Here is a 26,753-nt window from a genome sequence, read left to right as displayed (position 1 = left end):
TTGTGTTTTTCAGCAGTTTGATTTTTATGTTGTCAGGATGCTTTATTAAAGATATATTTAAATATATATATATATATATATGCATACACATCACAAATAGGTGCAGGCTGTGGAGTCACAGACATTATGGATGTAGCTGGTGAAATCTAATGATTTGCAATATCTGTGGTGAGTCACTGGAGGAGGGGCAACCTCTGCAGTGACTGAGAAGGTCCAGTGCTGGGGTGGACTGCCTGGGGATGCTGTGGGAAGTCAGGGTTTGCTGGGTTTTTAAGAACAGGTTAGACAAACAGCTGTCAGTGCTGGTTTGGCTGATGTTGCCTCGTGGCAAGGGCATGAAGCAGATAACTTGCTGAGTTCCTTCCAGGGCTTCTTCTCCTCTATGATGATGCTTTTGCCTTAAACTCTTTGAGTCTGTGTAAATCTGTTTTTATCCTAGGTCTTAAACGGTTTTCTGAGATCATCATTAGCTTCTCTTCACGGTGTTTTATAAGATTTGATGTCTGTTGTACCGATTTTACAGATGGAGAAGCTGCACCAGCTATAACTCTGCTTTACAGGAAAAAATGGGAGTGCAGCTTAAAGCATCTCAGCTTCTGTGGAAGGGCAGTGCTTTAACCAGTAAATCATATTGGCCACTTTGCAGCTTTAGTGGCAAACTCAGCCAACAAAATCAGTATCATGTTCTAATTCAGGCTTATTCTTGGCTTTATTTTTTATTTTTTAGAAGAACATTGGTCACATGGAGAAGATCTGTCTTGTTGCCATGTTTGACACTTTCTGTTCAGGTGCCTTCATCTATTTGCTGACGAGCCTGCCCCTCCTGGGGGCAGCTTTCATTTTGCTTTCATGCAACATTTTTGTAGGGACACATTCCTTTCAAGCAGCAAGTAAAGGCGTTGCTGTGGCTTCTGACATCGAAACGCAGAGTTATTAAATACTCAGAGAGTTCTCTTATGGATGTGAACTACTGTCAAAAAATTGCATACAAGATTAGTGATGATGATGATACGAGAATATAGCAAGTCCAAAGTTATACAAAATCTTCTCAGCTTGGGGTTTTATTATAAGTATTAAGATCAGAGCAGACTGGCAAAAGGCTGCTCCACTTTCTGAATCAGCGCCCAGTGAATTTTTATTTTTTGCTTTACATTTAGTCGTTTTTTAAGTGCAAGTTATATTGCTTTGTAGGACCTTCCTGCCCTCAGACTCTCAGTCTATTCACAATAAAAACAGTGCAGTGTTTTCTTCTGTTGATGTTAACAAATGCAAACAGAAGAGTTTTATCTGCCAGACTGAAAAGTCTCCCAGCCTCTCTTGAGCAATGTCCATATTCTGGAGTCCAACAGAGTCCAGGTCCTTGCAGAGCTGAGTATCACCTGTGAGAGCACCATGCCCTCAATCTTCAGACATACAAATTTGGGAGCCTCTCATCTGATTTGAGCTTCTGTGTTCAAACACAAGGCAAAAGAACACTCTCTCTGCAATGTTTTGGAATTGGATATATTGCCAGAGAAACTGGCTTTTTATATTTGTGATTTCACTGAGAAACCAAATGAAGCCTGCAAGTGTTAGAGGTTGAATTTGATCCTTTCAAAGATGTTTGGCAAAATGATAGTTTTAGTGGGACTGTGTTTTGTGCTTCTTTTTCAAAAGGATCTGGGTAGTTACTGCAGTGCTTTACTGATAACTTCATTGTGACACAGGCTTGTCTTACCTAAAAAGAGGGTTGCCAAATCAAATTTATAAAAAGCTTCCTGGATATACATTGACTTAGCAGTGTTTGTACAAGTTTCCTGAAATGAGATGTGAGTTTTCTAACTGATAGATAAGTATTCTGAAATCTATAATTTTGAGTTTGAATCAGAGCATTTGAGAAAGACCAGGAAGGTCTGTACATTTTATTGTGATTGGTATTATGTTTGCAGCATGACTTTTGCACCACAGCAAGTGCTTTACAGACTATCGACTTATTATGTCATTTATTTGGATTTCTTGATTCATCATAAAGTAGATTTTTGTGTTTCTGGGCTCTTTTGAACTCAAAATGCAGATCTGAACTATCAGAGGGGTAAAAAATTGAGTGTAATTTGCAGAAAATGTGATTGAAATCAAAACATTAGGAACTAAAATTCAAACTGATTCATATTTGGTAGTTTTCTTTAAGTAATTTTTTACTTCAGCTTGCAGAGAAGTTGAACAGCTTAATCTCTCTACCAAAAGCATGACCCAAGGGTCCCCTGAATCCCAGAGCATGGTGAATTTGCCAGAAGTTCAGCTGGCACATCAGCCTCAGATATGAAACCACAGCTCCCTGCTTAGGAGGGAGAGAGCTGGAGCCATCCCTTGCCTCCTGTGAGAAAAGTCATGCTGCATCTCGTGTGTGAGTGGTACATCTCTCTCCTTCTGACAGCTGTGATGATGTGAGGAGGGGAGATACTGAATTCACATGCAACCCCTGACGAGGGGGAGAGAATTGGTGCATCTGACTTCATCTTATCAAAAGGTTAATTAATTAGTTTATTATATTACATTATTTTATATTACACTATGTTATATTACATCTAAACTGAATCTGCTAAGCACTTAACTCTGTACCCAACAGCACTGAATCTAGTGACTGTCAGCCAACAGTCCCAACACACACACGCTAGGCCCTGATAGGCCAAGGAAACAAAACACCATCACTTGGGGTAAACAATCTCCATACTGCATTCTACTTTTGCACAAACACAGACACAGCAAATGAGATAAGATCCCCTGGATCCCCAAAGCATGGTGAATTTGCCAGAAGGTCAGCTGGCACATCAGCCTCAGATATAAAACCACAACTCCCTGATCAGGAGGGAGAGAGCTGGAGCTATCCCTTGCCTCCTGTGAGAAAAGTCATGCTGCATCTCGTGTGTGAGTGGTACATCTCTCTCCTTCTGACAGCTGCGAGGCTCGAGAGCCGTGATGTGAGGAGGGGAGGTACTGAATTCACAGGCAACCCCCGACGAGGGCGAGAGGACTGATGCATCTGACTTCATCTTATCAGAAGGTTGATTCATTACTTTATTATATTATTTTTTATTATATTATATTACATCTAAACTCAATCTGCTAAGTACTTAACTTTGCACCCAACAGCACAGAATCTTGTGACTGTCAGCCAACAGTCCCGACACACACAATAGGCCCTAATAGGCCAAGGAAACAAAACACCATCACTTTGGGTAAACAATCTCCATATTGCAATTTACTTTTGCACAAACACAGGCACAGCAAATGAGATAAGAGTATTCTTGGGAAGAATTGTGCCTTGCTTTTCTCTGTGAAAGGAAATGTGGGGCTCTAAGGTGATGGGTTCTGGCGGCCTGGCCTTCCCCGGCGCCGCGCGCTCGTTCCGCCTCTGTGCAGAGCCACTGCTGTGCAGGGCCAGGTGATGCCTAAGGAGACTAATGAGAGGAATGATACGGCCCAGAACACTGGTGTCAGGAAATATACTGCAAGGTGTCTATCTTGGGCAAGCTGTAAGCGGAGCTTGTCTTATTATATATTTCAGAGGGGATGTCTGTGTCACCTCCGAGTTAGATGTTTGCCCTGTCCCACACTGCATTCAAATTATATGGGTTTCGTTCAAATCCTAGCTTTCCATTCAATTATCATTGGCCTAATGACGGGCTCTGTGTTGTACAGGGGCAAATCAAGAGTCCATCGCATTAGCACGCCATTCTTTTGTGGCAGGAATTTGTTTCTGAGGCCATTGTAACATAACTATGCAAGTGTCAGAGGACAGGATGGAGGCTATTATGGGCTTCTGCTTTTTGTGAGGAAAATCAAACAAATGTCCCTGATGGAGAAAGGAAGCCAGCAGCTGGATGTGATGACCAAAGAATGTTTTTGTGCAGTGGCACTGTAAGTACCTGGTCTGTTGTTAAATTGAGAAAAAAATGTAATTTTAAAATTTTTTTTCCTTCTGCTGACAGCTGAAGTGGAGAAACCTCCCCCCTCCCCTCTGAGAATTTTCATGAGATGCTTTTTCCTTATTTCTAGCACTTAACAATCCAATTATATTTGGGTTTATGCTAGTGTTTGTCTCTATTGCCATTGTTAGGTTTTGGAATCAGAGCAATTTTTCCATCCTGATGGCGCGGAAAAAAATATGTTTCATTATGACTTGTTATAACCCTGGAAATCTTTTCTCTCACTTGGGTTGAGGACGATTTTTTTATGTGGCACTCTATACTGATGCCTAAAGTGAAGCAGAATGAAGCATAAGGAAGAGAAGCTTTGCTGAAATATAGCTCCTTCCACTGTGTAAAATTATAATGGAAGAAAGCTTGCTTCTCTCTAATGTTATGCTTCCCCCCCCACTATTATTCAAGTTGTTTTTACAAATGAATGTTGTTTTTGCAAGGTTTGTTTATGAAGCCATTGCTCTTAGCAACCCCTGCTCACCTGAGAGCAAGTTAGATGGCACAGATCAGGTATCCAGTTTTTTCTGGAGAGGATGACCTTAAAAACAGATTCTGCAACAAGACAAGCTTTTAAATTCCTAACCAAATATATTACGTGAGTAATAAAAAGAGCTCCTCAAAATGGCCACAGAGGCATTTCAGAGCACGTTCCTGGGAATATTCACTTGGGCTGGTATTCATTAAGTTTGCTTTCAGCAAAAATTCTCATGAATGAAATTTTATTCAGTAGTCATGATGATTATTACATTGCTATCACAGCAATAACCCGATGCTTTGTATAAGGCCAGGACCTGATTTTGTTTAAGGCTGGAGAAACATCTTACAGGGTCTCCAGAGAGTGTATTGTCTAAATATAAGACCAGGCTCATCTAACAGCTCCTGACTGGGAACAGAAAACCCTTAGAGGGCAATGGGTTTGTTTACAAGGAAATTCACAGCTAGAGAAGGATGGATGCAGAACCATAGCAAATGTTACACTTTTTGAGCTGCAGGAGGCTACTGTGCTACAATTCCACTGAATAGGAATGTAATTATACATTTTTATGTTATAAAGATACTTTAGGTGATGGTGGCTAGTCTTGCAGATAGAGAGACTGTCTCCACAGATGTGGTTCATTGCTACTTTGAATTGGTTTATCCACACACTAATGAACACACTGGAACTGGACTCTCGTGGTTTTTTGTTTTTTTGGTTTGTTTGGTGGGGGTTTTTTTGGTTGTTTTTTTTTTTTGGTGGTGGTGGGGTTTTTTTCTCTTTTGTTTTTTGGTTGGTTTGGTTGGCTTTCTTTTTTTCTTGTTTGCTTATTTTTTTCAATTTTAAAAATTGCCTAATAGAAATATATCTATCGGGGAAATCCCTGAAGCACAGGCTATGCCAAAGAGTTGGACTCTGAGTCGTGCAATACATGAACTCTCAGGATGAGAACAAACTTTTCCTTGCCAGAAAACTTAAACAAGATTTTGAGCTATTCACAGCTGAAGTCTGCATGAAGTCTTACTTCCTCCAATCTATAGGAACATAATGGAGCAGAGGTATCCTGTCATGTTGGTGGGAATTGTGCCTCAGTCTAGGCACAAGGAAGTCTTTTCAGAGCTGTAGCTCATTTGCAGAGCACAGTGTCTGTAATGGTTTTTTTGTGTGCCTTCACCTACTGGTGGAAAAGCACATCTCCCTTGCCTTGGAGGTGATTGAGTCTGACTGGTGAATGTGCAGAGGCACTGACTGCTATCTGGAGCATTGATTTTTGGGTGTACCAGGGTGCAAGATGCTCACTGGGTACAAGGTGCATAATGGAAGGGTTCTTTGGGGTGGAAGGAAGGAGCTGTTAAAGAGGATCAGCGCCAATCTCTTGTGTTGTTCAAACCCCAAAATAACCATTCTTCTCTGCCTGTAGATCGATCAGAACAGTTTGTTGGCAGCAGAACTAAGCACAGGACACTGAGTATTTCTCCTGTTTTCTTGTCTTATACTCTCTTTTCCCATGTCATGTGAAAAATAAATAATCTGATTAAGTTGTCTGACATTTATAATTAATTACTTCTTCCTTACTCTTATCTTGTTTGCCTGTCCTTTTCTCTGGCCCCTCTTTTTTCTACTTTATCTCTCAAACATCAGATCCAAGAAATCATTCACATGATTAATTTTTAACAGAAAAATACAGTTTACAGCATGTTCTTTTCTTTTGAAGAAAAGCTCGGTCCCTTCTTTTGTCCATCCCACTGCACAAGTTGTCATGTTCTCGCACTGCAGTCACTTCTAAGTCCTTGAGCTATCATGTATTCTGTTGGTATTTGAGGAATTGAAAATCAATCACACAGCCTTATGGCTTAGGTTCAGCACAATTCTATTATGCCCGCTCGCAAAAGTCAATTCAAACCTTTTGGGTTATATTTCAAAGCCTAATCAAGCTTGCTGTCCACACTGGTTGGGAGTCAGCTAACTCTTGGCCATAGGTCTGTTTATTAGGGCTTCTGTGTCAGAAAGAAGTGTGAAAGAAACAGTTCTCATAACAGTGGGATCATTCAGTGGGCATTTTGCAAAGACAAACTGCCCAAACAGGTTTTGTGGTACAGGAATGCTTGTAGTTTTAATATGGTTCTGCAAATATGTTCTTAAAGAATTGTTTAAAAAAGAGTATCTTGTTACAAGTGTTCATAACTGTTCTTTCTCATAAAAAGATGTCTTGATTTACTGAGGGTAGATTTCAGCCCTGTCACACTAAGCTAGCATGGAAAGTTATGTAGATGCAACCCTGAACTTAGATGGTGAGTTCCAAGCTTTGGACCATACCAACAAGTGAAGGTGGTGCATCCAAGCAGATGGACCAGCTCCTCCAAGCATGATTTGTGCTGCCTCCTCTGGAGGTGCACATGGAGCCTGCATGTACTGTGTCTGTCAGTCCCCTGATTCCCAGCAAGTGCCAAGATCTCAGCCTAAGTATAAAAGAGTTGGCCATTAGTAATGCTCTGTGGAGGGTACAGAGCATACCTCTTGTGAATTGGGGGCAGATCAGTCTCATCTCACTGAGAAGAAAGCAATGACATGCTGTTAGTTATGGCATTTCCAGCTGATTTACAGAAGCCTCCTCATTCACTGAAAGGCTGGTGGCCATTCTGTAGGAGCCAAGCATGCACTATAAATAGGAAGTAGCTCTCTGCTTCCATCCCCCATGGAAGGCATTGCTCTGTGACCCATCCCTCATGTTTCTTGTTCTGCAGAGGCGCAGAGATTTTCTCCAGTGGATGCTTGATGCGGGCGACTCAGCCATGGCAGCCGGGTGTTCTGCTGTGCTCAGCCCATCTGCTGCTCCCAGACAGGATGAGGCGCCTCTGGCTGGCACAGCCCCATCTGAAAAGGCTCAGAAGATGCTGACAGAGGATGAGATAGCAGGCCAAGCTTTCCTGTTCCTGATTGCTGGCTATGAGACCACCACAAGCACGCTGTCCTTTGCCACCTACTTGCTGGCCACCAACCCGGAGTGCCAGGAGAAGGTGCTGCAGGAGGTCGATGAGTTCTCTGCAAAACATGTGAGTATGATGTGCTGCTCTGGGGCTTTGTGCAGGGAGCAAGGCAATGGAAATGTATCAACACAAGAGATGGCCTAGAAACTTTGTGTCATGGTGAATGCATAACCTTTAAAAATATTTTACATTATTGAAATCAACCAGCTGTTGTCAGGCTCTAAAACTACACATATCTATTTTTTTTCCTCTTCTACAAGTGTTTCTACTGTTTTTGTGGTCAATTTTATTTACTGGGAGCATAAATAGTGTCCTTACAAATCCTAAACTTCAAAGTTTTGTTTTAAATGTTCTTATTTTTTTTTTTCTTCTGGCAGCAGAATATATGTGTAAGCTTAAAAAAAAATAATGGTATCAAATTCTCTTATATGTGTTCAAATGACTTCTCCACTATCTGTATTTACCAAGGGCATTTTTGTTGCCAGGAGCTGGAGTTATTTACTTGTTTCATTCATACAGGGCAGGCCTAATTGTGCCCTCGCGTCTGGTGAGTTCAGCTGACTTCCTTAAGGCCTGCCAAGGTGTGAAGGTGCAACTTGGCCTGGGGTATGGGCAGTTTACTGGGTAATGCTGGGGGCAAGAGTTGCACACAGAACCCCCTGCTCTGCAGTCCCAAGGAAAATATGGGTAATCTCCTCATCAGTTCCTGAAAGCTGACAGCCTAGGAAACCAAAGGGGAACTGCTGGGAGAGCTATCCTATAGGATGGGTGTGTGATATCAGTCATATGACATCTCTCTGTAGATAGACATGTGAAATAGTAAACATTTCCATGAAAGTGTGTAGAGATCTGAGTGCAATCAGTCATTGTCTGGCTGGTTCCTTAAGGATGTTCCACGTAGGAAGTCCATGCATATGGCCATGTCTACAGGGACAAGAAGTGTCCTCCTGTAGGCAAAGACTCATCATCCAGCACAGGTGGTAGTGGGGGCTTCTGGGTACACCCTCTAAGCACCTCAGTAGTTTATTCTGGGGTATTAAAGGCTAGCTCTGTGTGTGACAAATTTCCCTTACCAGCTGGTCTGGTCCAGTTCCAGTTAAAGGAGCCCTTGCTGTGCTCTTGGAGACTGCAGAGTGAGTCAGTGCAAGAGGTTCACATGTGGGTGTGAGTCTGATTCAAGCTGGAGAACGAAATGGACCCTGGCTTGTGTATGGTCTGACTGAGCTGCCATTCACTATTAGTAATGTTTCAATAATAATCAATATTAGTAATGTTTCAATAATAATCAAATTCAAATGCCTAATTCTTGACTCTCTTGGTTCTCTGTGAATATTTTGTCAATAATTTCAGCTTTTGCACTGTCTAGGAGGGGTTATGAAGCTAGGGACACTTATGGCGGTGTGCCCAGTCAGTGTAGAGAGTTTGCACTCAAATTAATTTCTGCTCTGTACAAAATCTGTATGAGGCTCAACTCAAGCTGGTGTCCTCATCCCAAGCCATGCTGTCCCATGTCATATATTGATTGGAAGAACCTTTCAAGTAAATTCCCTGTACTTTCTGAGTTGTCAGGTTTAGCTTTAGATGGTGCATATATGGCCAAGGAGAAGAGAGGGAGAGAATGATAATGATTCATCTACAGTCCTCGATAACAGGAAATTTGTAGATCTGATCTGTGCAGCCCCATCCTTCAGAAGATTTCCTTTTATAAACAGTTCATGATTTGGCAGAGGGGCAGGAGGGGGCAATACACTGCTCAAGGAGCCCATCCCAGAATAAGGAAAAGGGTGCAGCAGTTCAGTCCCCTCAGTGACTGCAATTAACTACTTTTAGCCTAGAAAATGAGATCTATGTGAACGGTTTGCGAGTTACGGGAGCAGAGCTATTTTAGAACTGGGTATATATAGATGCTGTGTTCAGTTGTCATGCAAGAGAGAGGAAGGGAGGGACACAGAAGCTACAGGCTCAGTTAGTTATCAAGTCAGTTGCTAAGAAATTTGATTAAGTTATTGCTTTGCTCTTATCAAGGTGCTCTGCAATTTTCACAAAGGAAGGGCTTTAGAAGGCCAAAATATGGGGAATGGTACAGTCAGATTGTTTTGACATGTAGTAGAAGACTGTTTTGATTTGCAGATATGCAAGTATTCAACACAGTACCCTCTTCAGCCAAATTTATACTCAGGTAATTATAACTGCAAAATGTCCTCTACCTTGTCCCCCTTCTGTCCTCCATCCCTTTCAGTTGGCTGATGCAGCATGTTTTATTGCCCTAATCTGTGGTGTGGAGCTGCAGTCTGATTTTACAGCAGCTGCCGTGTATCATCCCAGAGATGATTGTACTTTGGTGGTGGACAGGGTGATTTATATACTCATTTACCAAAGTTTATAAAGACATGTGAGAGCCATCTGAGAAAAGGTGCTATAAATGACAGGCACAGCTCCGGCTTTTTGGCACACCAGTCAAAAACACAAAGCATGATGACCTTGTAATAGCCAGTAATAGAGCAAGGTTGGGCCATCTGGGCATACAGCAATATTTTGGTGGCTCAGGGTGTTGTACTTCAGGACACTCCTGCCTTTGCTGTGATCTTCATTTGTCTGTCTTGCACAGTGGGTACATTGGGAGAGCATAAAGGGGATGGAGAAAGCTGAGTCAATGCTGGGTTAGTGATCCCTGGGCAGGCGTGGTGCAGGCTGCTGCAGTGTGGTGCAGAAACACAAAGCTAGGTGCTGCAAGTGTCTAGTCCCAGTGCTGGGAGTCAGATACCCAGAGGAGACAGGACCATGTTATCCTGCTCTGTTGTGTCCAGCCAAGTTTGTTTCGGAGCTGTCTTGGGAGGTCTCACTGCCAATCTCTTCCACACAGCCTGTGGAGATGGCACTTCCAGGCAGGTGTCCTCAGAAAACAGTGTCTGAGTGAGTCATGGGTTGTCATATTTTTCTTTTTACCTCCAGGACTATCCTCATCTGCTAAAGGACATTTTAGGTCTTTTCTTGACTGACAGCTCAGTGTTGAGGCTTCATGGTGTCTCTTTGCCTCAAAGTGAGAAGAGGCATCTGCCCCATTTTAGAGTCTGGCAGGAGAAGCCCCTGGCCTCAGTTATTGTAGAGGACAGGAAATTGCCCCCTTACCTCTATCTGGGTCTTTAGGGTTTAGGGGAAGGGCATGCACAACTTTTCATCTCTGGGGAAGCAGAGAGACAAAATACTGAATGGTGATTACTTGTCACCACACACTGTATCTTCCCATACTACTTTTGAATCCCTGTGTGTGTTCCAACTGTACTGGAAAAGACAAGCATAATTCTTCTAACACACAAATAAAAATTCAAATTATAAAGACTTTGACCTGACCCTCTTCATAAATCCCTTGGGAGCGTAGTGTGTGCCCTGTGAAGGGCAATCTGCTAAAAATAAGATGCACCTATTTGCTGCAAGCTTGTTGCTGGGTGTGCAGCTTGCTTTGATACCATGAAAGCAAAATAAACAAGATGAAAAGAGAGTTAAATATGAACTAGTGGGGGCAGGACGCCTACCTCTGTGTCTGCATAAAATAATATTGCTTTCTGCAGAGACCACAGATCTGGGACAGCAGAGGGGTCAGATCCTCAGATGGGTTAAACTGGTGCATGTTTGGTATTAGTACAGGTATGGTGATATGCATCAGCTGAGAAGCTAGCCTGGTATGTACCAGTAAAGGAGGACATAGGGAAAAAAAAAGAGAAAGGTTGCTATTTCAAGACCAGATTATTTTTACAGCGTTTGTGGCTAACCATCCCTGAACTGTTAGAGGCTATACAGTTGTGAAAGAGATGTTTTTTTATCCACATTCACCAAGTGAGAAAGAATGCACCCATGGTCTTCAACTCTCCTTTCCAGTCAAAAATGATCCCTTGCAGAGGTTTGAAAGAGCCCTTCGCAAGAAATATTTAGGAACAGTTTTTGCACATGTGACTGATTATATCATTGTAAAAGCAAGTTGATTTTTGTTTGTCTGTGTGTGTGTGCTTAGCAAAACCATAGAAATCCTGGAGCACACACATTCATTTTGAGCATATGAACACTTGCTTCTGAGTGCCACTGTGTGCTCTGAGCTGCTCTGTGTGTTTTGTCCTAAGCCTCAGAGCTTAGGGCATGAAAAATTGCGTCTTCCATGCTGGGGATTCCCTTAATGTGAGGCCTCTTTTTTCCTCTATTCCCATTTTAGCATTTAAAAATGCTAAAATCTCTCTCCCTTCCTTGCCCCTGCTCTCAAGCCTGAATCATTGACAATTATAATTTTTTTTTTTTTTTGTGTTGTTGTTTTACTGGACTGCACAATTTTAGACAGGAAGAGTAATGTCACAAAACAGAGTGCAAAACCATAGGTGACCAAGCTGACTTCTCATAAGAAGTTATTTGTTACCCTGAGGTGGAATGTGGTGAGTGGGTGTAGGTATGTGCTCCTGATCTGTTGCAAAGTAAACACATCAGGTTAAACCAGTCATTTTCTTGAGGGGGAAAAGCCAGCATGCTTGGGGCAGCTAAGGAGGGCAAAAGAGGTATGAGAATGATCTTCTTGCAATAAAGAAATCCATACTTGATGGTGCAGAGCATAGAATAGCCTGGAGCAAGAGCTCCCTGAATTCTAATCTCACCTTCAGGAATAATTTACTGCATATTCTCAGTAATAGACAGCCAAGCCTTGCATTAAGGAATGGGTAGACTTGGTGCTACAATTTTGGGGGATTTTTAGCTTATATCTATAAAAACATGACATTACTTAAGGAACCACAGAGAAAAACTTGCACTGAGCATTACAGAGCCTGAGATGTGTTGCTGCACTGATATGTGAGGCTCCAGGTCTGGTGAGGGACAGAGTAGCAGCTCACTGCTCCTTGCTGCTGATGCCTAGGAATACTTGCAGGAGCCCTGACAAAGGTGAGGGAGAGCACAGGAGTCAGGAGAAGTAAATAAAAGTGAATACATGAAAGAGCAGCTATTACCATAAAACATCCATTGGAGGCTGCAGGACTAACTGTGTTTCCCATTCTATTTTAAAAAAGCTTTGTACTACTCTTACTTATCACTGCTTGATATGACATTTAGAAACATCAGTGTGAGAGGAATGAAGAATAGGATGAGACACAGCATGTCTCTACTGCATCAAATTTCCTATCCACACAAAGTACTAGTGTAACAATTCAGTGCTGGTGTGACTTATCAACATTTTCACCTCTGTCTAGAGTCTGTAAAGTTTAAAGAAACTTCAAGGTCCTGCCATACTGTCTCTCTATTTAAATGGAGACTTGGAGATTTTTCTTTGATATGAAGACGTCTTCCTGTTCCTATAAAGACTTGGTTTTGTAAAGCTTTAGGACCCAGGAATATTTTCAATATGTTTTATTGAAAATATTGACCAGACTGTTACATCTGTACTTTCATGTCAAAAATATTGAATGATGCTACTCCAAAGTCATTGCAATCCATAGTTTTGATTATGAAACAATACTGATTAATTCCTTTTTAACTGCTCTGTGTAGTGAGTTGTGAATAGCCCAGGTTGAACTGGACTGATGCATAAACTCCTCATTTATGATTGATAATTTTGGGGCTGTAATTGATCAGACATACTGGGTGTGGCAGTTGCTCATCTGGAGTTATTGTCTTCACTGACTTGAGTGGAATTGTACTAAACTTTACACTGGCTTATGATTCTGTTTTTCACACTGAAAAGCTCCTTCACTAATACCTCTGCAGTCTAATGGAGATGTCTTCTTGAAAAGGGATTTTGCCATTTCAAAATTTTCCCTTCCCATAAAATTTCTAGAGCAGAGAGAGGTAGGACCATTTTTCTGGTGTTTCTGTGCCTGATTGAGTGCTTTAGATTTTTAAGCAGTCTGTGCAGAGAGTCTCCTTGGTAGCACAGCCGGTTTTCTTTGAGCATTAGTGGAAATGAGAGGTGAAAGTCAGAGAGATGTCACTGTCAGGGAATTACTACAACAATTTGCATGAGTTTGGTGCCTTTCATGCAGTATCTCAAGGCTTTGTGCTCTCTGAAGCTCCCAACTACAGAGCCTGAGCTTCACTAAGGAAATATTGCTGACAGTGAAGGCTTGCATTTATCAAGGGAGACTGAATTGTAAATAGTATGCAGAAAAAAAGTCTACAGAAGAGAGTTGCTGTTACACATGCATACACAGACACACACAAAACATACAGAGCCAGGAAGCACAAACAATATTGGTTGTTGTTGCTGTTTATTCTGTTGAATGAAATGACACTCTTTGATTGCTCTATTTGTTTAAGAAAGTGTTGCAGAGCCTCCCATCATTTATGAATGTCAGCTGTCAGCACTTGTTTTTTTTTTTAAACAAATAGAGAAATGCTTTTAAACTTGTAGAGACTGAGTGCTGTTAGATTCTGTTTCTGCAGTTCTTCATGCAGTTGCTCAGTGTCCGAAATCAGTTATTTATCTTAGTCCCATTGTGCTTCTGTACATACCAGTCAAAGGTTGCTAAGTTAGGAGAAGATAATAAGCCTTTCCCCACATTTCTCCTCTACTGTAAGTATCTGGAATATTTTGATTTGAAATGCAAGCTTTGGACTCAAGAGACCCAAAGTCACTTCTCTTGGACAGAGATTATTTTGACTTCGAACTCTTAAGGAATGTCAGCCACTTAAACACCTTTGAGACTCAGGGCTTTTTTATCTCTACATCTCGAGTCTCTGCTGTATAAAGAGAGGTATCATGAGAAAAGCCTTGAGTCCAAGATTGCCAAGTGTTGTCCACTTTGCTCCAAACCTGTTCCCAGGCTCAAATGCTGGGAGCAGGCACTGAGGTGGAAAAGCTTGGGCTCAGTTTTCTCACTGTGCAAACCTTAGAAGATATCTCTTTGCACAGGCTGCTTTCCACCCCAGGCACCCTCCCAGCAGAGAAGGCAGAGAAGGTGTCCTGGAGGCCTGGAAGATCTGTGTTGCTTGTTCCTGTGCTTTGTAGGGCAGCCACAGTCACCCTTTGGCTGAAGCATGAGCAGCCAGGAGCTGCATGAGAGCAATTCTCCTTGCTTGCCTCGTGTTTGTAGTTCTTACACTGTACCTACAGATGCCTGCTCTTCAAAGGGGATAAAGACTTTCAAAGACAGTTAAGCCTTTCTTGAGAGTCAGCCTATTTATGATGTGCAAAGAGTTGAGTTAAACAATTGGTAAGTCTGGTTTGGCTTTGCTTTTTTGGAAAGCCTACTGTTAGCTTATAGGAACAAATTCCACGTTTCAAACCCCGGTTATATCTTGACATTGTACTTCTTCCTTGACTTGTCCAAACCTTACTTCTTTCCTAGGAAAATCCTTTTCACAGCTGAGAATAGGTGATTCTATGTGGCCTGGGATGAGGTGTTGTTGAGATGATTAATGTACCTTTATTTCAAAGAACTTCTTGTTGTTGTTGACACTGCAGAGTTCATTTAACCCTTTTCACCCAAGAAAAAGAAATAAAGAGAAAAGAGAGAAAAAAACCCTTTTATTTTTCCATTTGTTCAGGCCTATCAGTCTCTTGTCCATGAAGACTAATTTGTCTTTTGCTTGCAGTGTCACATGTTGCTCCGTGACTCTGCCTTATTGCTATTCTTGAGCAAAACTGAGTCTCAGGTAATGTATGCTAGAGAGATACTCATTTTCACCCCTGAATTTTCTTGGTATTTTGTCATCCTCATAATAATTGACCCACTATCACTGCTGCAGGGTTCATGTTAAAGAATAAATTTTTCTACTGACATGGAACATTTAATGGCAAAGATGTTAATAATGCAGCACTTTAAATGTGATTAGACAGATTTGTTTAAAAAGAAAGTAAAGGGATGCATCTTCCATGTCTTTCTATTTCTTGTCCCCCTCCTTTGCCTCCTTACATTTCAGGATTTTATGGAGAAAAGAGTATATTTGCTTTTAATTTAAGGAAAAAATACCACTGCTGAGCAAGAAACTTGTTACAATTTTTTTCAGGATTCGTCTCCCAACTGCCCCTGTATATGGTGATTAACAAGCTTCCTCCAGGGATAAAGTAAGCCAAATTAATATCAAAGCAATGTCCAATAAATTTTTATATTCATATCAGTGTTAACCTTTTAGCTGCAGATAGATAACGTCATAGGGTGCAGGGTGGAACATTGTCACAGGTAGAATTGGTAGATCACATTTTTGCACTGGCAGTTGAGCCTTGTAGAAGGAAGCAAGGAGATAAGCTAAACCACAGAAAATATCACCACTGCTCCTCTCCATGACATTGGGAAGGACATTTTCTCACCAGGCAAGCCACATGGTAGGAAAAAAGGTGAACATGCCATGATTTCTCAGGAATGGGGATGCCTTCACAGGTGTAAGTGCCTGTTCTTTGAGTGGCAGCTTGTCTTTCCCTCAGGAGTTTTTCAATGTGAAGTAGGAGCCCACAAAGATATTATACTATTTTTTTGTTTGTTTTGTCATGGAAGTTAGGCACTGAAAGCTTCCATAAGTTATGTGCTGCTGTATCATAAATACTTAGCAAAGAAAGAGACAGCTATCAATAGGCACAACCTCAATGCAAAAAAATTAGAAGAGCTAAACCATCTGGGCCTTGAAAGAACTTAAAAATGAGAGAAGGTGGCTTTGGACATCTGTGTCAGGACCCCAGACTGTGTCTCAGCATTAGCAGCCAATTGCATTCATCAGGCAGGAACTTGTCCCCTGGGAAATATTAAATACTAAGCTAAGCAGAGAAGCATTTTCAAGCTGTATGTTAGTTAACATTCATTTGGGATGAGACCCCTCTGTGTCCCCAGACTGAAAGGCAGATTCTCCAGGGCATGAAGGTGTTGGCCCAGCCCTGGCATCCTCATCTGCTGCAGGAATCTCCACTCAACTCTCAGCTTCTGAGAGGCTTTCAAGACCAAGGGGTAAAATCTTGCTTTAACAGCATTTTACCTTGTAAGGACAAGAGTGTCTCTTGAGATTTCTGAAAGCAAGTGCCACTCTTATGATAGGGATTTTCCATGGGACCTTCTACAAGGACCTGTAGTGACAGGACAAGTGGCAATGACTTTAAACTGTAAGAGAGTAGATTTAGGTGAGATTATTTACTCTGAGGATGGAGAGGCACTGGCACAGGTTGCCCAGAGCTATGGATGCCTCATCCCTGAAAGTGTTCAAGACCAGGCTGCATGGAGTTCTGAGCAGCCTGGTGTAGTGGAAGATATCCCTGCTGATGGCAGGGGGGTTAGAATTAGATCAGCTTTAAGGTCCTTTCCAAGCTAAACCATTGTGTGATTCTATGGGCAAAGGAAGAGAAGGAGAAGTATTGGGGAACATAGATAAAATAAATCCTGTTTGTGCACCTGTGCTTGCATGAGAGAGAGAAGGAGGGAGAGAATAAATGATGACTGAAGAGAAGAAAGTCTTTCATCTGGAAGTGTCACACAAATTCCTGAATTGCAGGTATTAAAAGCATAAGGTGCAAAAGTTGAGCTGAGGAGAACACATGCTTAATTTATTAAGAAACAGCAAATCCCCGGCAGCAACCAAGAAGAAATTAAAATTGTATTCATCATATTCATAGCTTAAAAATGATCTTAGCTTATATGAATGTGAGGTCAAAATGGAATTTTTCCTCCAGGTATGTACATAAATTAGGAAGCATTAATAGGAAGCAACCAGTCCATTTATTTGTCAATAAGCATTTGAAGTGAAGGCTGAATGAGCTGGTGCCAGAAGGGAGTGGAAACTAGTTTGCATTTCATGATTATGTAAAGCAGTTTTTTGGTAGACTGAACTTCTTGTGACCTCCTCTCCCTTTTTTCCCCCCTTTTTTACCACTCTGGCAGAACATATGTATTTAAATAATTTCTGTTTCTTACAATATAGTTTTGCTATTTTTAATCAGCGTAAGATGGCTTTTGTATTGTTTGCCCTGCTTCATCTTATGCTTTTCTTTTAACATGGAAAGAAAGGAAAGGTGGTGTTTCTGGGTGTGCCCTTGCTCTAGAAATATGGTGGTCTTCCACCAGTGATATGAGTGAACATTTCCTCACTTAACCAGATTGAAAGATTGGTGCAAAGGGAGTAGTCAGGAAAACACAAAGGAATGTAGGAAACACATCCTGTCTGAAGACTGCTCCATTTCAAATCAGTTAATATATTTTACTGTGTCACAGAACAAGTTTTCACTAATATTTATTGAATGGGTCAGGCTGGAAGGGACCACAGGGGGGGCTCTGGTCCAGTCCCCCTGCTCAAGCAGGACCATCCTAGAGCACGTGGCACAGGATTGTGTCCAGATGGTTTTTGAATATCTCCAGTGAGGGAGACTCCACACCCTCTCTGTGCAATCTGTTCCAGTACCTGGTCACCTGCACAGTAAAGAAATTCTTCCTCAAATTCAGGTGGCATTTCCTGTGCATCAGTTTCTGCCTATTGCCTTTGTTTTCCTTTTGTTATTGATGTATTTGAAAAAGCCTTTCTAGTTGTCCTTGACGTTCTTGGCCTGATTTAATTTTGGCCCCCAGATAGACTTTGGCCTTCCTTGTCTCATTGCTACTTACTCTGATAACCTCTTTATATTCATTCTAAGTGGCTTGACCCTGGATCTCCGGTATATTTTCTGCTTGAGAAATGAAAAGAGTTCTATATTCATCCATGTGGGTCTCTTGCCCCCTTTGCACAATTTCTTGTCCATTCAGATGCATCATTCTTGAGCCTGGAGCAAGGGATCCTTGTAATGCCTCTTCCCTGTGGGGCGTATTCCCAAGGGATCTTTCCAAGAAGATGCCTGAAGAGGCTGAAGTTAACTGTCTGTGGTTGTAATCTTATTACTAACTAATTTGATGTCTGGTTTTCATAAGACAGAAGTTATGGCACTTCTCCAAAATCAAATCCTTTGAAGCAACAAAATCCAACCTGTGTGTCAGTGTAACTGGTCATGTTTTGAATGTTTTGGTCAGTGCCCCACAAGGGTTTCTATGCAAGGAGTAAGGCCAGAAATGGAATTTCACTGCTGCAGTAGCCGCTGGGATGGGCATTTGGGGCCTCAGTCAGGGGAGACTTCAAACTGTTCTACACTAGAAATGCCAGTTCTTTGTATGGACTGGAATGTTGGGCTTTTAACCAAGACTGAGTAGATAAATAGATGCTTGCATGTTTACCGTCCTTAGTCAGGGCTCAGATGCAGTGAGACTGAGAGCTCAATTACTTTCTCAGTCCCAGGAATTATCCTCCCTGGCTGTCAACTGAGGCATGGCACATTAAGCCATGGTGTGCAAACAATTCACTCTTTGGCCCCATTGACTCAGTGTTTTCCACCTGTATGGAAGCTGTGCTTTCAGAATTCAACAAAATATTGATATTATTTTATATGTAAAACATTCTGCTTTACACACATCTTAAAAAATGGATTTCAGAAAAAGACTCTGTTAATAAGCGGGAGGGAAAAAAGATTTCATTTTTTGTTTGTTTTTTAATGCTTTACATACTATCAGGTTTAAAAATGTAATACAATAAGATGATTTTGATCTTCTTCAATAGAGGTTTTGAATAAACTTTAATATCTTCTTCAATACTCCTAGCTACACTTTAAATTTTAAGGAGAAAATCAAGAAGTCAAAAAGTTCTGAACACAGGGCTATTATCCACAAACCCTTGCTACTGTTGTTGATCTACATAAAGGAAAAAGGAAGAAACAAGACGTCAGAAAGTCAATGCATAGTGAACTGGAACAAAACACTTTTAAAAGCTTTATCTTTTTGGAACTTGTTTCATCCAAGTTCACGTGCACTACGGATACAATAAGAAGATGATTTTGTGCAGTCATGAGTTTAGATTTAATAGCTTGATAAGTAGAGAACTTTACAGAAAATTTCGTGGTCCTAATCTAACCTTGCTGTGCCTTTAATCTTTTGGCATTCTAGAGAGCGTAAAAAACAAAAGCTGACTGTTTTAATATCACAAAGTAGTCATGGAGAAAAATTTTCTCCATCAGAGCAGCTTTTAAATAAATTATTACATTTTTTTCCCCTTTGGTGAGGAAAAATAATGTAACATGGATTTAAGCAGAAGTGAATTTACTAAATGTCCTGCATCTTTCTCTCTTGTTAATTAGTAACAGTCAAACGCTCTTGTTCTGCAGACAGTGACTACAAAAAAAAAGGATAAAGAACTTGGGAAAGATTCTAGAGCTGAAATAATTAGGCAATTTATCATTCAGGGTAATTGGACTTTTACAAAGCAGCATTATTTACCATAGGTTTCCATTTCTTCTAACTGGTTGTGAAAAATACAGCTACATTGATTGGGAAATGTTCTTAGTGCTTTCTTTTTCCAATATGCATTGTGCCAGGGACATTCAGTTCAAAGTGTGGTGTTCCTCCCAGTGATTTCTTTTCCCTCAGTGATCTTCAGAAGCAGCCTTCAGCTTCTAAAACCTCAAACCAAAATTAGATTAAAGTGCCCAGTATGGGGTCAGAAATGGGAGGGAAAGAGAGAGGGGTTTCCACTGGGGAATTTCCACTTAAGAAACGAAAGCCTTTGCTTTGTTTCAAAGAAAAAATTGCAAAGTGGAGGCACATCTTAATCACATCGGTAGCCAGCTGAGATGTTTATGCTAATTTCCAAAGGTATGTAAGTATAGGAATCGGGGGGTCCAAAACTCCTGCCTCTCTAATGTGAAAAACACAAGCATTTAAGCACCACCAGCAGACAGCTCTGATGTTGTTTCAGCATCAGGGAAGATGGGGGAGTAGTCACAAGGGGTTACTTGAATTTCACTGCACAATTTTCAGGCTGTATGAATGCCCCTTCACCCAAAGGTGAGTTTTTTCCACTATTTTTTCTGAGGAGGAGGGTACAGCCACTCTTCAGCAGTTTGTTGAATTACAGCACTCTCCCAGCTTTGCGCTGTTCCCTTCCACTCTAGAGAAGTACATCTTCACAACCAGCTTTTCTTGTGATGTGTGTTCCAGAAATGTTCAAACTCCTTGGATTTCACCACCAAAGTCTCTGAATGTGTTGACCCCAAGGCTGGCTTTCTGCCAGACCCAGAGCATCACAAACAGCTCCAGCACATATTGCTTTGAGCTGTGGGTACTTTTTGGTGCTGGCATCCAGTATTCAGATACATGTCACCAGGCTTTAGGGCAAGGAAATCAAGTTGTGGGAGAAGTTATTATTTAGAAGTGATCTTGCTCAACGTGCCTGGTAGAAACCAGCCAGCAGAGCTCCCTGCTGGGAGGAACATTCACTGGGGAAACTCGATGATGTTTAAAAGCATTTTACTCCCTGCCTGTGATAAATTCACAAATATGCACTGCCAGGCTGTCTTAGGTGGGTGCTGAAAACATGCTTTAAGTGGCACAGCTTGACACCAGTTGTATGGGTGTCTTCAGATAGTGTCACAGGTTGTGTTGTGCGGATTTTCCCCAACAGCTCGTTAATTTAAAACTTTTGTATGGGTTTGATACCTTCTGTAATAAGAAAGTCATGACTGCCAACAATTTTCTATGGAAATTTGAGGAGCAAGAAGTAGTAGTTACCTAAAATACTGCCTGTTGTCTGAGCAAGCTCAATGTAAGACAAAATGCACAATCTGGGTGCAAACCAGGCATGCTTTATCCCTTGCCAAAGGAGCATTTGAACTCCCCTACTGAAAGGTGCACCTCTGTGGATGTGGCCATGTTGTCAGCTGAGAAAGATGCCAACATTTGTCAGATTTTGTGCCATGTCGTAATTTGCTGGCTGTTTACATTGCTCACCTGGGGTGCGCCGAGCTGCTGGCTGAAATTTCAGGGTTGTTTGGATTAGAGCCAAATATCTTTGAAGTGACCCTACTTATTTACAAGGGCTGTGCACACTCTCCTTTTGCCCATCCCAGCAGGAACTCAGCAGCAGGACGTGGCTCCTGCTCTCACAGCTCCATGGAGCAGCGTGGACTGTGGCAGTCCCTCACCAGACTGTGTTTGCTGCACTGAGACGGCGCCTGGTGCTTCTTTTCTCCTTTGTTTTCCTTTTCTGATTGTTTTACTTCTTCCCTGAACGCACAGAGCACTAACTGTGCAGAGCACTACCTTGACAAACCACTCTGCCCACAGATGCTGTGCACAAAACCTTGCCAGTCACTTTGCACAGGGGCTGTAATCCTCCTGACCAGTCCCTCTGGATAAATATAACAAGCAGATAAGCTCCATTACAGAATCAAGTGGTTGCTTTACCTACAGGTTTCAATAATGTTTAACCTGAGCAGTAACTGTCACACCACTGATTTTCTGTTCTTTAGATTTGGTAAGCTGGCACCCCTTTAGCACAGCAGACTTGTCACAGCAGGAGCGAAGATACCATGTCTTTTCTAAATAGTCTAGGATATTTTAGCACTTTTCATTTGTTAACATCCAAATGGTACATAAATATTAACCTCTAAAAGTACCTAGAAGTCCTGTAATATTAATGGTCCTGTTTCTTCAGGAGGCACAGACAATTCAAAAGTTTTGTCTTAGGACATAGAGAATTTGTGGAATAGTATTTATATATTCTGGTTAACTTACGTCCCACAAGAAATTCTTTGCAAGATCATCTGATGTTTCCCCCATAGATATAAGTGAAAACACAGTGATTTTCATCAAAGATCCAAAATACAAAAGTCATCAGATCTACTGATGTGCACAAACTGAAGGATGCACATGCATCACCCTCTGCAAGGACAGAAACACAAAATGTTTTAAAGAGTGCTTTGAGTACTCCCTATTAAGCGCATTCTTCTTCACTCTGCAGTGGGGGGAAAAAGAGGTATTGTCTGTGAATTCATTAAATGATACATATTAATTTTAGGAATTTGTTACTGTGCAGTCTAATATTGTGTAAAACCAAAGACACAGGACTTATTTGTATTAATTAATCAGTGTATCTGTTAAAAAAAAAAAAAAAAAAAAAAAAAAACACAACAAAAAAACCAAAACCCTCCCAAGTTGTTTTAATTAGGTGGCATAAAATGTCTTTCCTGACATCCTTGAAAATAAAGGATCCCAAGAAGAACAAGCAAAACAAAATGCTTTAGTAATCTTTTTAATTGTTCTTGTTCCATTGTTGCAAGTTCTGGTGTTCTAGAAATGTTAGGCAAAACCTTGCTTAACATATTGTTTTCATATGACTCTGAAGGTTTCTACCTTTCGCTCTAATTAAACATATAAATCCTACAAACTGTATCCAGGGTAACTGCCAAGCCAGATTCTCAGTTTACATTTGTTTTCTCTTTTCTGTTCCTGTAATGGGAATGGACCATCAAGGTGTGTGTACATCAGCCTCATCCTTCACCTGCAGCAGGGTTATAATTGCCTCATTTCTGCTGTTCTGTTTTACAAAAGAGGGCTTGCAACTGTGCTAAGGCCTGTTTCTGCTGCCTTGGTAGGACCTTAGAGAAACTGAGAATCAGGCTCCAAAAACACACCTCTTTGTTCTCACAGTCCAGTTATTTGATGGAAAGGAGCAATACTCTCATCATGTTGGCTAGGAGCACAAAGCAAAACCAGTTATTCAAAAAATGGTAAGAGAAAGACAAAGCAAAACATAACACGCTCCATTAAGTTTTCCTCCTGTACTAATGGGAAGAGCATGGATGTTTTTGTCATGCTGTGTACTGAATTTACCATAAGAAAAGTAATCCATGCAAAATAATAGCTTTTCTGATAGAAGTTAAAGATGGAGTGGATACAATATTTTTGATTCTTTTTTTTTTTTGTTCACACTACCTACTTTCATAATCTCTTTTGGACTGAAGTAGGAACCTTGATAGAGGAATGCAGATAATGTGATTAAATTTGGGTCTTACCAGAGGTAAGTTTCACTTTGTGACATGGAGGTGCCTGTCATTTAGGAAATCTGCAAAGACTCGACCCAAAGCCTTGGGAGGAGGTTGTTTTGGTTCAGAGCCTAACTGAGAGCAGGGCTGTGCTTTTACAATCAATCAGGAGGCTGCTGTTCCTGGGCTCAGAGCTGCAGTTGTGCCATCAACCCCAGAGGAGCAGCTGCTCTGCTGCACACTCGGGCTGGTACTGAGGGGGAGTGAGAGGCACAGTAAACACACAGAGTAGCAGTAAATGACAAGAGGATATGATATGTAACATTACCCAGGCTCACTGTTTGCTTAGGCTGTGGAATGGTCTTTTAAATCAATCTTTTATTATCAGTGGAGCTGTAGCAGTGCACTTAAATGAGAGAACAATGCAAGGACACAGAGACTTGGTGCTAAGTGAACGTCCTGCTTTCTTTCCTAGCTCTGATTTTACAAGAAAAACCACAGGTAGATCCAGGCCAAAACATTTAGATGTGAACTTTTTTAATGTTTGGTGACCTTTGAAACTGGGCTCTGTTTTGATCCCCATTGCTGCTGTATGGGTTCATCTCACCCCCAGTCCTGACATCCTGCATAAAAATAGTTGGGAATATGTCCTGCCCTCTTACCCGAATCTTTCTGGCAAAAATTTCTCATGAATTTAGCACAGTTTTGTTTAATCTCTTCTCCCAAGTTAATTATCCTTCTCCAAAATAAAGATTAGGATATTACCTGTAAACCACAGTGATCACCTGTTAGTGTTTTCTTGTATTAAAACTGTTTGTTCCTAAAATGATTTATATTTTAAAAATTTATTTATATATTTATTTTAGAAGTTGGACAGGCTGTTTGCCTGCTTTCAGAAGTTCTCCTGTGGGTTTTTAACATCCTTTGGAAAAATGTGGGTATTAGAATTGCATAGAGCATTCTAAAAGCAATTTTCCACCAGTGTGAAATCTTACTGAGCTTATCTTACAGACCTGGTTTTGCTCAGTATGCCCTTCAGGTTTCAAGTGTTGTAGTTGTTGCAGTTAAGTGTTTCTAAGCGTTGTTAGATCTTTTTGCTGATGTATTTATTCTCTGTTTCTATAGTTCTATAAATGCACTAAGAGAAAATAGATGGGAAGTGTTGCTCAAGTTGGGGGTTAAGGTTTTGTTGTATAGGAAAACATTGTTACCAGATCTTTTATCGAGTCAAAGCTAATTACCATAGTGGTTGCTTGAAACTGAATAGAAATCTAAATACTGTCCTTTGCATTTTTAGCATTTCAGGTTAAGGAAGTAATGATTTTAATCCCACTTACACTCAGACTTTGCAGAGAAATGTGGTAGCCATGAGACCCTTGCTGTGCACATTGCAGATATACAAATTCTAAGCATTCTAAGCAAATTCTTAGCACTGGCAGACACTATCAAGCCCTCATGTGCATCTTTATGCATCTAAATATAAGTACACTTGTATATCCTTCAACACTGGACTATGCTATGAGATGATAATTATAGATAATTTTTGGTATCATTTTTGGAAGTACATTTTTTTTAAGCTTTTTGGAGAACAGGTTTAATTTCAATTAGTTGTCCAAAGGGTACAACTCTTTAGTGGCTCAGTACATCTTGTCTTCTCATCCAAATCTGCATTTCTGTCAGCAATGCAGTAATCAAACCAAGGTGTGGGATTTTAACTCTTTGTTTCTGCACTGCAAGAGGCAAACAGAGAATCAAATAAACCCACATCCCCAGCTGGGGCAAGCAGGATTCTCCACTGTGCTAAGAGGTACTGGACTGAATGCTGGTCCAGCCAGTGAACACTAGAGATCTTAACTGGAGCTGCTTGAGTCTACTGCAGGGGGCAAAGCTGTAGAAAATGGATTTACATCCATTACAGGATAAGGCAGGAAACAGATCTCTAACCTAAAAGTCAAGCAGGGCTTGTAGACAGCCTGGATTTGGAGCAGGGAGAAGCAGAACCACCACAGGAACACTCAGAGCTGTTAAACCCACAGCAGGGGTAGGGCTGGACAATCACTAGTTAAAGGTAGTTAATTATTTAAGAAAAAAATTATGAAGCATAAAATATTCAAACTGCCTGTGCCTGATGCATGCCATTGCCACAATGGCACGTGCACCTGGGTTTTAAATTCTTGCCTGTTTACTACTTTTTTCTTTTAAAGTTTTTTTTTTTAACTAATGATGAGATAATATTATTTCTCAGACATTAATAATAAACAAAATATGGGTGAGAAACTTTGCTATTTACATCCTCCAGAGGAGATTATGTCTGCTTTCTTTAAAGTGAAAATAATTTACAAGGCTTCTTAGCTCTCTTGGAAATGAATAACTTACTAAGTGTTTCGATAATTGTGCAAAGAACCCGTTAGGTAGCAGAGTGTAGCTACAAAGTGACTGGGAAATTGGTGCCTTGAGTCAGAAATTAGCTGTTGCAGTTACCAGGCGTCATTCCAGATTAGCTGTGCCTGTCTGGTGGGCAGCTCCCGGGGCGCCGCGCGGGTGACTCACAGCGACCCACCGCGCTCAGGAGCTGGCCTGCCCCAGGTGCCCTAACTTAGAAACAAAGACAAAACAAAAAGCAGGCTGTGCTGAGCAGTTCAGCCCACAGACAGGGTCTGCTGGAGAGCCAGCTCGTTGGAAATCTCAGTGGGAAATAAAACCTGCCTCCTGCAAAAGCTTGGGGATGGGTGAGCAGCTCACAGACCCAGTGACGATTCTCGAGTACCTGGCACTCGCCTGAACTCTCTGTCGACATCTGTACACCTGCTTGTAGCAGGCAGAAGGCAACATTTCTCTGACTGTACCTAAAAATGGCAGTTCTCACAAAAAAGAAAAAAAAAAAAAGACTGTTAGTTGCGGTATCTTTGCCAAAACCCATTTACATGTTGGCTGCTTAAAGACCCATCTGCAGTGTTGATCGCCTGACACCGGTTCACTTCCTGTCCTAAATTGCTGAAAAATCCCAGTGCATAAAACGCTGGCGCCCTGTTCTTTTTATCAAACCTATGACCTTCTTCCTCCCCGAGTCTGCCCTGTGCACAGCTGCCTCGCCTTCCTGTGGCCTGCCCTTCTGGGTGCCTGTGATAGAGCTGGGTTGGCTGAGACCTCAGGACCTGGCCCTGCAGACACCACAGCTGGCCCTTCCCAGCTTCTCTGCTCGTCATGCAGTTTATAGTCACATTTCTGTTGTCATCATCTGAAGTCCTCACCCCTAATTGGGAACCTTTGCTGGGTATGCATGAGTAGTTTGAGTCACCTTGGGGAGCAGGGCTACGTGGATGTGGAGGCACATGTTTTGAAAGTGCACTGAGATCCTTCAGGGTATATGTAAGCTTTATAAATGACTGATATTATAAATCCTGACTGCCTGATGGCAGGCACTAGAGTGGAACATTTTGTCATCAGTGCTTATTATCTCAAGATTCTTAATTAGTTTCATTGATAATTTTGTCGCACTTGAATGTTTCGAATGATTAAATATTTCAGTGCTTCTTTAGTGGCAAGTC

General features: G+C 41.3%; 1 protein-coding gene across 5 annotated transcripts in view; it reads left to right on the top strand.

Moving 5' to 3' along the window:
- The window catches only part of TBXAS1 (thromboxane A synthase 1), a 238,185-nt gene that overhangs the window by 165,143 nt on the left and 46,289 nt on the right, over positions 1 to 26,753 (top strand). For all 5 annotated transcript variants that reach the window (XM_063154015.1, XM_063154016.1, XM_063154017.1 and 2 more), the window contains one exon: positions 7,179 to 7,487. In XM_063154015.1, coding sequence (XP_063010085.1) covers positions 7,179 to 7,487 — 309 coding nt within the window. The remainder of the gene's footprint in view (positions 1 to 7,178; positions 7,488 to 26,753) is intronic.

This window comes from Melospiza melodia, chromosome 4 (assembly GCF_035770615.1).
Source record: "Melospiza melodia melodia isolate bMelMel2 chromosome 4, bMelMel2.pri, whole genome shotgun sequence".
NCBI classification, from domain to species: Eukaryota; Metazoa; Chordata; class Aves; order Passeriformes; family Passerellidae; genus Melospiza; species Melospiza melodia.
Note: the sequence above shows the minus strand (reverse complement) of the source record. Positions and strands in the feature narration are given on the sequence as shown.